A 16,307-nucleotide genomic window follows, 5' to 3' on the forward strand; every position below is an offset into this window, starting at 1 on the left:
CCTTGGGAAATAAATGAATGTTCCCTACCAGACAGTACAGCATCTTATCCTTGGGACTCAATCACTTTCAAAGGCAATAAACGGCATTAGGTAAAAGATAAGGAAACATTATAGAAAAGAAAAAAGATGATCAGTAAATAAGAAATATAATTAGCATCCTCCCTTCATTCCACTCATGTTTCTGGACCTCCTATGTGTCAGGCGTGTTCTGGACACAAGGGATGAAAAGATAAAGAGGGTCATAGCCTACCCAGGAGACTGAGCTGTGGCCACCACTATATACATCCAAGGCCCACTGATGCCATGATAATAGTCTGCACAGAGAATGAAGTGAGAACAAAAAGGGGAAGTGGTCAAGGCTCTGGCTAGAAAAGAATTCATAGGATATTTTCCTCCATCCAAATCTCCAGAGATGAGTGGGTATTGGCTGGTGTGAAAAGTGGGGAGGACATTCTGGAGAGAGGAAGATATGTGAGCCAGAACACAGAGATACTAACTGCCTTTCTGGGCTCAAAATTCAGCTGGTTGCCATCCTCAGCTGGTCAGCTAAGTAATGTGCTTGATCCTTATCTGCATGCTTACTGGCTTGTTTTCAAGGTGTTGCTGAACGGTTTCAATTTTATCTTTAAAGTCCTGGATCATTTGTATCCTGATTACTTTTGAGATTGCTTTTTTACCCTTGCCCCTGCATTGCCACTGGATACTGCCTAGTTGAACACATTGATTCCTGAGCTTGCCTGGGAATAGAGCACTTTCTTTCTCACTCCCCTATTCTCCTTCCCCTTTCCATAGGGAGCCCTATATCTTTGAAATGTCTTTCTATTTCATCGCTGGCTTTTCATTTTGACACGGAAAAAAAAAAAACACAAACTACTAGACTTGCTATATTCCTAGATATCAACCTAAATCCTATACATTTAAAAAAAATCATAGAAGGAAGTCACAGAACAGTCAGTGTCAGGTGCAATGCAAGCCTATAGAAATGCACACGGTCTTCATTGTGAAAGTGTGTTTTGATAATTCCTTACCCTATGTGTGATAGCAATAATAAGTACTACGTAGATGTTCGTTAAATAAGCACTAGCTGCCCCACTAACTGACGGGAGCAGGTGCTCTTGAGTTCACCACAGTCCCCACTACCCACTCACACCATCCACCCATCTGTGCTTATGTCAGATCCTCCTCACCGGCAATGAATTTTCTTCCCCTGGTCTAGAACCAGGCCATCCACTACCCATCTATGGGGCAAGGTAGGAGTTTCAACAAAGGAAAGGAGGAGACTGGAGGCATATCTGGGAAGGTCTTGTACCTACTCCTGAAGTTAGGGTCTGTGTCCTCATCTGTCCACAGAGACTTGAGTACAGCTGTCCACAGAGACATAAAAAGGTGGACAGATAACTTTTTCTCTGATAAGCTGGCCCATACTCCTGTGCATCCCCAGAGTGCTCAAATCACGGGAAAGTTGCTATTTCAACTGCGGCTCTCTACTTAGACGTTGCTTCCATAGGGAGACAAAAGAAAGGCTCCTTTTGCCCTTTGAGTATCTGCTGCTTGGTGGGAAGATGGGGCTATGGGAGGAAGGGGAGATTCATTATGATTAGTCTTAGCTCCTGGGCCCTACTCTGCCTAAACCATGTTTTTCTATACTGTTGGAAGGAGGCATTAACCAGAGCTTTCTCCTTTAGTTAACTAGCTTACAAGTCAAGAAGTTTAAAACGTGCTCTACCTGTCACCAGTGAAACATTCAATTCCAGCTTTACTGGGTGAAAAGTTTAGGTGTCTCCCCCAAGGTCCCTGTAAGGACGCTGCCTGGGAGTCCCGCTGAATGGGGCCGCTGGTCACACACAAACACACATGCTGCTCTATTTCACTTGGAGGACGCTGTTGCCCTTCCTGAGATGAACATAGTGAGGCTTTCACAAACACCTTCCCTCCATGCAGTTTTTTCCTTGAGGCAGGAAAAAGAGACCCTCTCATTATTTATCTTGAATGTTTGATAGGCCTCCTTTGAGAAGGTCACTGTCTGCAATAGCAAAATAATCATAGGATTTCTGGACACACTGGAAAAAGAAAAATGATTCATTATTTCCAGAATTATTTTGCCTTCAGTCCCCAAAATGGATGAAGGCTTCTAACAATATGTAAGAGAGAGAAAGGCTTAACTTATTATATGAAAGGTTACACTTTAAAGGGAAAAGAAGTTCAAACATTACATTTTTAGCTCTGCCATAATATAACAAGGGTCAAGGCAGTCCATCTGTTACTCCCGTGGTCTTCTGAATGTTATTGTACTATCCCCTTTGCAAAGGAGGCCTCCCTGCCCTCCTTCCCTTCTCATCCATTTGGGCTAATGAGATTGGATGACTTTTTTTATAGGTTCTATTCAAAGAGCACCCCCTCCCTCGGGTCCCTTTCAGATTGCTGGAACAGATAGCATATTTGTTCTTACTGGCTTAACCTATGTGTTGTTGCCACATCACAAAACCGTGCATCTTCACAGCACAATATATTTTACTGATGGGGGTGGGGGTGAAGGTGGCTGCCTAGTTGCTATACATAGTGTGGTGAAATAGACCAAAAGGTAGTTCATAATACAACTAATGCAGCCATGTCTGGTGCCGAGACACCTATCACGTTGGGTTGTTTTCTGCAATAAAGTTTTTTTCAGCATTAGTGCCAGCCAGACTCCCGAATGAGGTGGCTTGGCTGATAAAGACACCGAACTTTAGAAGGTGAAGACTGGAGAGGCTGAAGGGTCAGTACGACCTTGACTGCTCACAAGCCAAATAAGTTAGGGAAATGATGTGAAGACTGAGTGAACTCTTGTGCCTGACAGAAAGGTTTTAAATAATATCTTAAGAAAATCAAAACACAAACATTCCCTGGACCTTCTTTACAGATTAGATCTGAAATGAAAGACCCTGAGTTACACAATTAACTATTGATTTTGTTGATCCACACTTAATTCTCATAGGGATCGAGTTCTGTTTACACAGCTGTGTGGGGCAAACTTGCTTCACTCGGAGCAAGGCGCCTTTTGCTTTTACATTAATTTAAAAATTAAATTGTTTTGTGCATGTGAGACAAAAATAGTTTATTTTTTATTGTAGTGGATAGCTGAATTAAACCTCATAAAGTCGCACTGAGCCAGCCTAGGTGGTTTATGAAGAGAATACCTTTTATAATGCAGGAGTCAGTTTGCCAACTGAATCTATTACAGGTGGCAGAGACAGAACAGAAACCTTCCGCATGCTGCCTCGTTCTAGAATTTTGTACCAAGGCACCTGTAATGTAATCTCCATGCAGTTTAATTTCTTGATTTGATATACCCAGTAACGTCGGTGGGTTTGTCACCTCAACAGTCAGTCTGGTTGCTGCCCCTAAGAATGTCATCATTTTCATGTTCACACTGTAACTCCCATCACCAAGTTCTCCCCCACCCCTGTTTTAAGGAGATAAGAATCTGAACTTGAGCACCTTGCCTGCCACTGGCTCAGATCAGGTGAGGCAGCGCTCGCTGGCTGAAGGAAGCATTTAAGAGAGCCAATGTCTGTGCCATCTATCATGGGCCTGTTCTTTTTAATAACATTTCATCCCCCGAGAAGCTTTATTATCTTGGCTAGCACTCCTGGGTTTCCAGGAAATGATGGCAGCTGCCATGTCACCCAACTTCTGGCCACACCCACCGGGGTTCAGGAGGGAGAGGCTGACTCAGAGCACAGCTGCCCGACCAGCGTGGCCATTGTGTGTGAGTGCACATGTCTCTGCCCTTGACGCAGATAGGAGATTGCTTTTTTTGAAGTAGATAATAGTCAGACATCCAATATTGCAAGGGTCATCCTGGTTCGTGATGCTAACCTGGAATCCAAGAGGCCATGCCCCTGCTAATATGTCTGGGGGCCATACTATCACAAGTAACGTGAACATCTGAAATGATCTTATTTTACATGTTCAGCACAGAAAAGCAGACATTACAGAAAACTTGGTCAAGTCTATGAGGTCCCGAGGAAATGGTGTAGTAAAAACAGATCTAATACAGACTACCTTTATGGATATGCAATGAATATCAACTCCAAGAGATACAAGGCATAGTGTCAGAATCTGAGAAAGAAAGCAGAAAAAAATCTAGTCCATGGCTTCAAGAAGTATATAATCTAATTGAGAAGTGGAACATTGATATGGAAACAGCCTATAAAATAGAATGGATATAAGTTCAGAGTCAAATGGACAATTTGGACATTTAGGCCAGGAATTCATAGAGGAAAAGATCCTTTGAATGAGTTATTATAGAAAGAGAATGAGTATCTCTGAATAACAAAAAAAAAAAAAAAAGGATCAGGTTGTAAAACTTGGTTATCATTGGCAACAATATGGAACTGAAGAAAAGAGAAGAAATTCTCATTTAAGCATGTTGAATTTAGGAGATGACTAGGCCCGGGGTGGTTAAGAAAGGTGAATGGAAATAGTAATTAGTTAACCTGTGAAAAATGTTTTGCACAAAAGCTGTTACAGACTAAGAATGGAAGAAGATCAAAAGACGCTAAGCAAGTTGAGGGCATTCATTCCAAACTAGGATTGGGGTAAAATGGACACAGCCACAACTTTGAGATTGACAAGATATTTGAGTTCTAAAGTGCCATTATTAGGCCAAAGATCAGGCTGGATAGACTATTCCAGCCCATTTCTCAGGGGTTAATCTCCTAAAATATCTGAAGCTTTGTTCTATATTGACATGATACTAAAGACTTTTTCCAAAGTACATTCCATGTGAGCAGTAGCTTTACCTCGTATACCACTCTATCCCCAGGGTCTAGAATACCATGTAATACATATTAGGTGCCCAATAAATATCTGTTGAATAAATAGATAAATAAATAAGTGATGTGGCAAGAGCAGCATAATCCATATTTAAATATTCGTGAAGATCTGGGTACAGAGTTGAGGTAATGACTGTTGCTGTCATACTGTGGCAGAGCAAGGGATGGAATCCAGAATGAAAGCACGTTCCACTGACATTGTCCCAACTAGCACATCCTTCCATCCTAGGATCCCTCATGTTTACTGGGTAATGAGGTATAAGAGCATCTTACAATTGTCACAATAAAATAGAATACAATACAGAATGTAAAGCTTAATGTTCCTAAATCTTTAGAACAATTGCCACCAAGGAATCTTCTCTTTAGAACAAGGATCAATAAATTGCTGATTCTGAGTTGCCCTGGTTCTAGGACTCAATATGTCACATATCCTTGGGGATAACTGCATCCAAGGGGAAGGCTGACCAGTCCTACTGAAACATGAATTGCATTAGGAGATGAATAGCTTAAATATGAAGAGAGTGAACATTCTTTTTTTTTTTTTTTTTTTTTTTATTTTTTGGGGACAGAGAGAGACAGAGCATGAACGGGGGAGGGGCAGAGAGAGAGGGAGACACAGAATCGGAAACAGGCTCCAGGCTCCGAGCCATCAGCCCGGAGCCTGACGCGGGGCTCGAACTCACGGACCGCGAGATCGTGACCTGGCTGAAGTCGGACGCTTAACCGACTGCGCCACCCAGGCGCCCCTGAACATTCTAACATGTACAAATATCTGTGCATTCCTGGATGAACTTACTGTACAGTCCCATTGGACTCAATGACTGTAGTAAAGTGCCTAAGAGATTGGCTGCCATGGTGTACTGCAGCTCTTAAATGGTCTACCAAATTCCATTAGAAGTAATTTCAGGTTGCCAATTTTCAGTTACTGAATAACACGGAATATTTCTCCCTGGCTTTGGCCCTCACAGAATACATTGTAATAAAAACTTGGCACTTTCAGATACACTTTTATGATGATCACCATTATGATGGTATTGGAGATCTTTGGACGGAGAACTTCCATGGGGGGAAAAATTAGTATAACCTTTTTACACTCATCATCCTCCAAATAAGAGTATTTTTGTTCTTATTAGAGCAGCCTCAGATCTATCAGTCCAAAGTGAAAACATAGCTATCTGGTGCTGGAATACACAGATGGCCCCTTCATGCTGTATCTTCCTCTGATGAAGTTCATGAGCTCTTTATGCTGCACAGACAGCATACAACTCTCATTCCTGAATAAAACTTGTAGTTAATATTATTGTGCTAGAAGAAGAAAAAGGAATCTAAGAACAGAGGTTAGCATGTTCCATTTACTTAAGCTAATTACACAAGCCACTATCAATGAGCTGGATCCTTATCCCGATTCTAGGTCACTTTAAAACACTGCAGGTTTTTACTTTTGGAGACATTGAACAATATTGATCCCATCAAATGCATTACTTAAGGTGATCAGCCTACATTTTAAATTACATTTGTGGATTCATCCACAACCTGGAAAACAAAAATCAAAAAGTATGACTTTAAATGGGCATGTGATGGCACTAATGTTAGAGTTCACAGAACTCACAAACATGTCCTTTGCATGTTCATAAAGTAGTTTAAGTCAAACTTATAATGACAGGCCTTTCCTCTTCCAAATGCCTTAATCTGCCATGAGCTACATCTGTGATTTTCTTTATGTTCCTTTTTTCTCTTCCCACTGACACACCTGGCCCCACATCTTCCCCCATTTTCCATATATGGGAGCATTTCTGATCTCTCTGATAAAATGGCTTCTCTTTCCTACTGCCCTTTGGATCTAGTTTTAAATGTCCTCAGGGCCATTGTTTATCTCTGAGCTGAGTTCTTTTTCTTTCTGTAAGGTATATTGTTTTCTAGCCACCCTGTTTCTTCCCTTACTGACCTTCTCTCTGCTTGCCTTTTTTTTTTTTTTTCTTTTTTTTTCTTCCAAAAAGTAAGCTCGCTTTTTTCCCTCTGGGTTCAGGGGGTCCAGCAGAGGTCACTAAAAGCCATTGATCCTGGTAAAGGACAGAAATATAGTTAATAATATAGTCATAAAAACACATCTCAGCTGAAAATTACTCTTTCACCTAATAAAACCAGTTTGCCCTGGAGATACTGAAGAATCTTCAGGACCCCAGTAAGGAAACAGAGAGTGCCCCAAGTGCTGAATCGCATCTCCCGACCAGTTGTTGGATGGAGAGAGTGGTTCTCTATTACCGATCCGTCACATTAATTTTTCAGAAGGGCAAGTGAAGAGTAATGTGTGCAGTTGAGGTAATAAAAGGAACTGAGCACAGGGAGAAAGTAATTATCCAGGTTGGAATTCAACCAGGTTAACAGGGTTAACACCACAACTCTCAAGAAAAGTCTGGAGGGTCTCTCCTGTTCACCAAAGGTCATTTTATCTATTTTTATGTCTTACTCAGAAAGTAGCTCCGCCAGGAATACAGTAAGAGGTGGCATTAAAGAAGAGATTAGTGCCTCTGAGAAAAGAGAAATGACTTCGGCTGCATCTTTTCCTGTGAGACTGGCCTTCCCCCAGTAAATATCACTTAACGTAGACTTTGCAATGTGCGCACAGCTTCAACCAAGAATCCCTGGCTTAAAATACCTCTTCTCCATTCCCACAACAAGACCATAACACAAAACTCTGCCATGGATCCATCCTCCCAGTGCCCAAGATTCACTCATCATGAAAGGGATGAGGGAAATCAGACCTTCAACATGAACCCTATGTCCAAGATTAGCCAAACTGTCCCCTCTATTAGATTTATCTGCATCCACCTGGCAGCTCTTATGTCTTTCACATCTACTAACTCCCCTCTCTCTTATTTCTTTGCCTATGAGGAGGTTTTTCTGCCCAACCTCACCTACTGCCCTCTATGAGGTGTTTTTGCATCTTTGTAAAAATAATTTTTAATGACAACTAAGTGGCAGAGCATTCATAAACTTGATTCCCCTCCCCCCCCCCAGTGTTACTTCCTGCATCTTCTTGGCCTTGGGGCATTTATGACTAGTTAAAATCTACATCACCATACATAATGAAAAGGGTTGGGTGGTGGTAGGGAGCATGGTGGGGACGCTTCTTCCCAATTTCAAGTGCCTCTTTCCAGGAGGGGGTAACTTCCTAGGAGCTCAGCAACTCTGGGCTCCCCTCATTCACTTGTCCAGGAAAGAAGGAGGGCTGGCTTATGTAATTAGCAAGTCTAGGAGAACAGGGAATGTTAAACCCACCTCCCCCTCTTCTCACCCTCTCTCTGGAGTCAGGCTGGCTGTGCTGTAAGCTTTATGGGAGGACACTTGCCCCCAGTCCAGGGCTCCTAGTTACCAAGCCTATTTCTAGAATGAGTATGAGGAAACTCCCTTCTTTGCAGTTAGAAACCTCATTCTCCAATGTAAGCTTCCCCATTAATGAAGCTGATATTTTATTCTCCCACCAGCCTTTTCATCTTATTCTTCAGTTTGTTCAGAACATAGGTGAGGAAGAGAGCTATTTATTGTGCCAATAATAGATGCTTGGAAGACACCCAATTAAGAATATTTTAGAGTCACAGAGCTTTACAGAGAAGGAAGATTCTAAAAACTTTAATGTAAAGACTAAGGCATAGAGGGGTTACACAGCTAATTAACACAATTCCAGGGAACTAAACACTGGTTTCCAAATACCTGCTCTAGGGCATAATGATTAAGATCCCAAGTTCTGTAGTCAGGCTACTTCTGCTTGAATTCTAATTCCCTAACTTATTAACCAGGAGTATGTGGCTAATATTTACACCTCTCTACCCTGTGTTTTAACATTAATGCAAGTAATGGGGAGGAGAAGGATTAAATGAGATAATTCGTTCAATGCACTCAACCCAGGACATGACACATAGTAAAAACACTTTATAAACGTAGCTATTTTCCTACCACATGTCTTCTCGAACTGATTGGCAGCGAATCTCTACAGCAATAGAGAAATAAGACTATGTTATGTTGATGTTTACATTAATTTGTGCTAAAAATGCCAGTCCTCTTTGTAAGGATTAATGTCCAGCAGAGGAGTGATGTTGCCTTTGAATTTCACAAGATGTGAGTCTCTTTCTGACAGCTTGTAGTAGACATACCAAGTTTCAAGATACAATCAATGGATGCAAACTTCTTTGAAATAATTAAAGAGTAGCCTCCATCATAAAACACTAATCCATTACACTATTTCATGAATTTATGACTTGTTTTTCCCCTATGGGCAGGAGTTTCTGGCTGTACATGTATAGCATGCACCTCTTTGAAATTGATGTCATTAAGCGTATATTTTTTTTCTGGTTTACCATTTAAGTTTTTCTCTATCACTTTATATAATCTTTCCCATCTTTTCCTTATGGTGAGGGTCCATATAGCCTTCAATTTTATCCTTCCTAGAGTTCAGGATATTGGTCTAGGCAGAATCTCTAGTCTACGATCATTGTTGACTCTGGAAAAAAATGGTATGCATTTCTGTGTTGAAAATTAGGGACCGAGTTTCCAGGTCCAATTTCCCCTGAATTTGAATTTGTATGAACCACAAATTCCATAAATACCCCATGGAGAGAACAGCCAACACGAGCCTCTTCACCTTCCAGAATGATGTAAGAGTGAAGTGAAATCTTGGATGGGAAAGCTGTCTGGAAACAAAAGCTATTTATTATTAATAACCCAGGTACTGAGCTGATACTTAAAACTGAACCTGGTTGGGGCTCTTAGAACCCCTTATGATCTGCGTTTCTGCCTTTACAGTGATTATGTCCATTACAGAACCCAAAAGGGCAAGGATAGAGACTATTCCAATGACCTATGGGCCTAAAGTAGACACAGAACGGTGTACAGATGCAACAGGGGCCTATTAAATGGCAACTCCTTGGAATGCCATCCCTCTTACTTACCATATATCTCCATCATATTCACAAATCAAAATCATTTCCACAGCCCCTCTTCCGTGGAACTTTCTCTGAGAGTCAAGACCACACAGTTATTCACACAAAGTCCGTCACATAGCAGATTGGTTTCATTGATCGATTAACTGTTTGACTACAAGGAATTAAGTTAGTTAAGTTACAATTCCCAGGGGATTTCCGCAAACTCTATCTATCCACTTGCTTGAATTATCACCAGTAACGCCACGGTTACACGAAAGGCAGAAAAGTATTTTAAGAATATGCAAAGCTATGTATTTTAAACATGAAAATATATTTTCCCCTGCCCTGTTTAGCCATACCTGGTTCCCAAGTGCAGTGAAAAGCCCCACCAGAAAGAGAACTGTACAACTGTTGCCACCTATAGGTGACAAATGTAGTACATTAGTTTGATCACAATCCAGATGAATATACGAAAGAAATGAAGATGTCTTATGGAACCAACACAATCCTTGTCAAACACTGACCTTCACAGGGCTTCTTATCATTAATATTGTTCTTCTGTAATCCTTATTTCAGATGCTCCTCTTAAAGATAATAGTGGCTGGTATTTGTAAAGCTGTCTCCAGGATAGAGGTTAAGAGCTTGGCCTCTGCAGGCAAACTGCCTAGGTCCAAATCCACACTCCACAGGTACTGCTGCCTGACCTTAAACAAGTTACCTAACTTCTTCAAGCCCCGATTGGCCCCAAATGAAGATACTAGTGACACCTTCTGCCACAGAACTGGTGTGAGGATGAAAACAGATAAGCTGTGCAAAGTGCTTAGCAGAGTGTCTGCACAGAACAGACTCTCAATTAAATGCTGTTATTACCATGATTAGTTTGCAAAGCACCTTCACATACAGTCACTGCCAACCAATGTGCAGTTTTGTTGCCACTCGATAGATACATCATTAGCACATTACTGTTTGACCTCAAGCCCTCCTTGTATTTTAAATGTAAATGTTATAGGACTTCAAAATTTTAAAAATACCTGAGATCTGACAAGACAGTGTTGAGGACAGCCTGGTGTGCTTCTAATTGGAGACAGGGAAGGAAGCTACTTTAGTGCTTTTATTCTTAGCTGGCAGGACCACTGGCAAAACCCAAGCAAACAGTTGAGACTGTTAGAGAGGGTTGAACCAGAGAAGGTTGAACCCATCAAGTCTCCACTGAGAATTTATTGATGACAGAGCACTGGACAAGGCCTTTGGGGAGAAAGCTGGTGGGGGAAGGAGGAGGAGGGGGTCAGACAGGACATAAAATGTATAAAACGTGATCTCTACCTCAGAAGTCCAAACAGAGAGAAGACTGCGATTGGACATATACAGTGTGCTGGGGCGGAGGGGTTGCTATTTTGTTTTTTTCTTAATATAAGCAAACTAATTAAAAATGAGAGGATCTTAAACACAAGCAAATAGTCTTCTACATTGATAGCCTCCTCTTTAAAATCTAAAGATCTGGGCCCACGTTTCTGCATGGTGACAATAAGCTAGATGTTAAGTAGCTGTTTCTGTCTCCAGAGCAGGCACGTGCTCTGAGCTGACCGCAGTCCTCACCACTCCGTGTCACTACCCAACACTGAGGCTAGGTGCCAGGTGGCTGTATTGGTCACTCTTGCACTGATACTGTTCTGATAGTCAAGAACTATCTCATTAAAAACTGTGAAAATAAAAGGAAGACTGAGAAAGCCATGTGATTTTTCTTAAAATGGGCCACTCCTTCATTTTCATCACCTCCATAGGCCTTTGTTTCAACCAGCTGAAGAAACAAACTGACAAGCACGAAGCATTTGAAAAACATGACGTACTATTTATATCTGACACAGTGGGTGTTTTAGTGGTAAATAATTCTGTCTTCATCTCTACCTTAATACACTGAGTCATACTTATCATCTATCTTCCTTCCAAGACTTCAAGTTCTTCCAGACTAGGTGATTGTCAAAGTTTAGCAAGTATCAGAATACCTGGGGAGCTTGTTCAAAACATCTGCTGGGCTTCAGCATCTCTGATGCAGTAAGTCTGGGTGGGGCTCAGGAATTTGCATTTCTAACAAGCTTTCCCAAATGCCCATGCTGATGGCCTGTAGAGCAGTTTCGGAAACACTGTCTAGAAAAAGAATCCTGCCTTACTGTTATTTATTGACCACCTACTACTATGTATCAGGTCTTAAGGTGTTTTAGTTCGACTACTCCCAACAATCCTGAAATAAAAGTGTGTCCTACGATTTTACACCTGCAGAAGGGAGCTGGCGGGCACTCACCCAGCCAATAAAAGGGGAAAGGTGTGATTCAGGCTCAGGTGTGTCTGCCTCCAGGGCCTCGCCTGCTCCCCTTGCCACCTAGCTGTATATACTCAACACCAACACCAACACCTTCCACCTGTGTCATGCCCCCTTCTCTATTAAGTGTTTATTAAGTGACTTTGAGATCCATATGGACCAGAAATAGGCAAGGAAACTGCTCGTGGTTCTTGAATAAAGAGACAGGGAGAAGGTGTTCAGGTGAGGAGAAAATTGCAGTGAAGGTCCTTCACTTACCTACATTTGGTACATCAAAGCATTTCCTGTTCTCCGTGCATTGTTAGGATGGTACTGTATAATTCTTTATTAGAAATGTCTAAAAATTGGCATGGCAATGAAAAGGGGCTTTTGCATGGTGTTATTCCTAATTATGGAGCCACTTTTCTGTAATCACCTAGAAATCTGTTCCTTAGCTTGCTTCTGATTTCAAGGCAGCCATTTGGGGTTGAAAATGAGCTCCGAGAGTAATGCTCCTGTACATTAACAGTCTAATGAAATAAGTACTACTTCAAGGGTGATTTTCAAATATTCCTATAGAATTATGCCATTTCCATAATGGAAAGAGAAACTGTGTCTCGGCCTGCTCTTAGGACACCAAAGGCATCCACTTACATATCTTTTTCTTTCTCTATTACATATTTAGCAAAGGAGAATCATAGGCTTGGATTATGTGTGTTGTTCCCTGGATCAGAACACAATTTCCTCATTGCGCCTGTGTGCATGCATTGTAACAATGTGTGTGGGGGTTGTGGTAGGTTGGGGAACAGAACTGCACTATCAGAATCTGGGATAGTAGCAATTGAGATGGTTTGGCAAGTTACTTAAGTGGAATATATGGGTGGCAAAATGAACAATATATGGATGGCAAACAAACAAACAAAAACACAGGACATCTTGTCTTTTATTACATAAGAGCATGGTTTAATAGGAACAAGAGCATGGAAGGCAGCCAGCCTGGAATTCAAATCCTGTTCTCTTGCCATTTGCTACTTGGGCGAGTAGCTCTGTTGCTCTGAGCTTTGTTTTCTTCCTCTTTAAAATGAAGATGTGTAAGTTGCAAGTCCCCTATGAAAATGCTTCTAGATAAAATATATTCATTGAGTTTTACATGGTGGATGCTTAATAAATCGTAACTATCATGACCATGTCTAAGCCCCTATTCCTACCTTTTCCTGGTGTTTGGATAGAATTGTTGCCCAAAGAGGAAATGCCTTAGTGGCTTTAACACGTCTACATGTGTTGCTTTTGTATCTGTACCTCTCTCTTCTCTCATCTCAGACCTTAGGAACCACTTGAGCAATAGAATATATTCATGTTTATAGAGTTCACCTAGGATAATTATTGAATATGGCTGCAGTGTTTTATAAAGTCCTGGAGACTGCCAGTAGCATCCTACAAATATCCCCATTTAGAGTGGTATTACTGGAACCTCCTGGAGGGAGAGGTTACTAATGGGCAAAAGTGTTACTATGTTTCCCCCCCCCCCCCACCTTTGGGCTTTCTAGAATCACACCCACAGACCTGGAGATCTCTTTCAAATATCTTTGGGCTCATAAAGGGAGAAAACAGAAATATGATAATGTTTCCCATGGCAATTTAAGGGATTGTATGCCTTGCCCACCCCACCCCCCATATAACCCCAACTTCTGGCTGAAACTCAATCCTTTATCCATATTTAAAAACAAGACAACTACTAATACTTAGTAAGAAAAGAGAGGAGTCTGAAACTTTGGTGAAGAAATATAAGGCACTTTACCTGAACAAATTTCAAATGGATCCATTTAAAATGAAATTAAGTGGCACTTTACCGGTTTGCAAATCGGGACCTATTTATCTCAGTAAAATGATTAAAGTCTTGATTTATCCCTAAAATAGCCTTTATTATTACCTTTAGTTATACCAGAAGGTTGTTAAAGACTTGTAGGCTCTCTCTATCCCTTTAAACTGCACGTTATACAGACAATAATTGAATATTGGATAGAATAACTTGATTTTCCAAAGAAATATGTTTCTAATATTTTCCTCTTTTTATTGCAGAAATTGAAACAAGTTGAAGAAACAAAAGAAGATCCTGAGAATAGATTATCTAAAATTTCCCTGGAGTCATTCAATAAATATAACAGCAAAACTATGATTTTGTTAGAAAGAGAGAAGAACTCTCTAAACACGGTTGAAAGACAAAAGGAAGAAAAAGAAAAAACTGAAGAGGCATCTTTGAGTAGCTCAGATAGGCCTGGGGTAGACAATTTGGAATCCCTGAGTGATTCTTTATATGACAGCTTCTCTTCCTGTGCAAGTCAGGGTTCAAATGATGTATAAAGGACCGTTTTTGTTGTTGTTGTTGTTGTTGTTATTGTTGTTTTTTCTTAGCTGAAAATGGAGCACTTAAGAAACAGTTGTGTGGAGGGGAACAGAGATGGCAACAATAAACCATGGCAACAACGGAGCCTCCATTGTCAGATTCATAACAAGTAACCCACTGGAGCTTCCTTTTCTGACAGGGCAATAGACTCCATTTGTTGTGTTTCACCAAGATTAGATGTAAACACACCCACAATGCAGAAGTCTTAATTTTGCACTTTTTTTGAATACTTGTACAGAAGTTGTAAATTTTTGGAAAAGAAATTATATTTGTAGCAAAAAAAAAAAAAAAAAGACAGCAATAAATTGAATCAGTGCCATGCTCTTGAAATGATGTACTAAGTGTTAGAAGTTGATAATATATTTTTCAAAAATTCCAGCTAAAGTGTTTTGTTGACTTCACTGTCCTAGTCCTCAAATTGTTTGTGGGTACACTCTGTAAAGCTAAAACAGGGCCTGCCAAAAACCAGAGGGCTCACTGTCCTCTCCAACTCACAATCTCAATGTGATATAAACTTTAATTCTAATGCAATTTCAAAATTGTTACCAGGGAGATTCAGGTTCTAGGAGTGAGTGTAATTCTGCTTCCACTGAAAAATGTAACAGGTACTCAAGTGTGACACTGATGGGAAAGGATGTGGATCAGAAGTGACCTAATTCTATGTTCAACTACAGGTTTTCCCTCCAAACATTTTCTTACAACCTCTTCTGCTTAGTGCTTCTCTATGATTCTCAACAGTATTTGATTTTTTATCTTCCTGCTCTTTTTATTAAAATCTGGGGAAACTAGAAATGAAAGCAAATTCCTGTCTGTCATGTTCACTTTTTTAAAAATAAAATGAATTGCTGGTGCTACAAAAAATTCTTACTTTTTAAGATCTTTTTTTTTTTCCCTACAAAGTCTGTGTATATGTGAGGATAAATTCTATTTTAAAGGTTATTTGTATTTTTTCTAGATGTGAACTATTTATAATTGCTTTTGTACAGGAGTTTGTAAAGTAGGCCTAATAGAAATATTTTTAGGATCTATATGGTTACTTCAGCACACGTTTGTATGTTTAAAGAGTGTTGTATAATCAGTGTTATTTGGTTAATTTGTGCAATTTGTTATATTGAATTTTGTTGTCCTAAATGAAAATTATGTAAAGTATCATTGTCTTTCAGACTTTGAAAAAATTCTTTTGTTTCATTTCTGAATAAAAGTTCTATCACAGTTGGCATCCTCTGAAATCTGCAAAGAACTTGTTCAAGGATCCTTTGGCCCAGTTGTTTGCTCTCACACGTGCTCCAGACAATCAATTCCCGGAAGAAATAAATAAACTGGCCCCCTTTGCTCCCGAGATAGTAATTCAGCCAATTGTAAGATCAGAGTCTGCAGACAAGGGTGTAATGGTCAGAGCGTTCAGTCTCCCCGAGGGGTTAACCAACTAGAAATGAAAAGAAGAGGGGGGCAAAGGGAGAGAAGGAGCCTGAGGCAGATATGGAACGATCTCTGCAGAGGAATTACAAGAAAGTCATTTAAGCCCATTTCCAGACCTGCTCCGCTGGCAGGATGGGAAAATAAATAATCAGCGTCCTGGCCTGAGAGGGCTTCCTCGCGGGGAAGGGAAGGGCAGGCGGTGAAGAGGAGCTAAGCTTCTGAAGCGATTTGCACAGAAATGGGTTCTCCCCAGGGACTCAGGGGGAAGGGTGACAACGTGCGGGGTTGGGGGCGGGGGCGCCGAGGCTCCCACACCACCTGCTGCAAGGCTCCGCTCCAAGGAAGACGAACTCAGACCGGTGGCGTCCCGGGAGTATTCAAGGTGGGTCGCTTGACTGAGAGAGGGTGAATGGGACGGGGTCTTAAAACAGAGGCGCAGGGCAGCCTGCGAC

At 40.9% G+C, this 16,307-nt stretch overlaps 1 protein-coding gene across 5 annotated transcripts in view; it reads left to right on the forward strand.

The window, feature by feature from the left end:
- Positions 1-15,665, forward strand: part of NCKAP5 (NCK associated protein 5) — a 968,925-nt gene extending 953,260 nt beyond the window's left edge. For 4 of the 5 annotated variants that reach the window (XM_060622495.3, XM_060622496.3, XM_060622498.3 and 1 more), the window contains one exon: positions 14,112-15,665. In XM_060622495.3, coding sequence (XP_060478478.1) covers positions 14,112-14,393 — 282 coding nt within the window. In that variant the 3' untranslated portion in view covers positions 14,394-15,665. The remainder of the gene's footprint in view (positions 1-14,111) is intronic. The other variant, XM_060622500.3, reaches the window with a different exon arrangement.
- The last annotated feature ends 642 nt before the right edge of the window (positions 15,666-16,307 follow it).

The sequence above is a fragment of the Panthera onca genome, chromosome C1, assembly GCF_046562875.1.
Source record: "Panthera onca isolate mPanOnc1 chromosome C1, mPanOnc1 haplotype 2, whole genome shotgun sequence".
Classification (NCBI taxonomy): Eukaryota; Metazoa; Chordata; class Mammalia; order Carnivora; family Felidae; genus Panthera; species Panthera onca.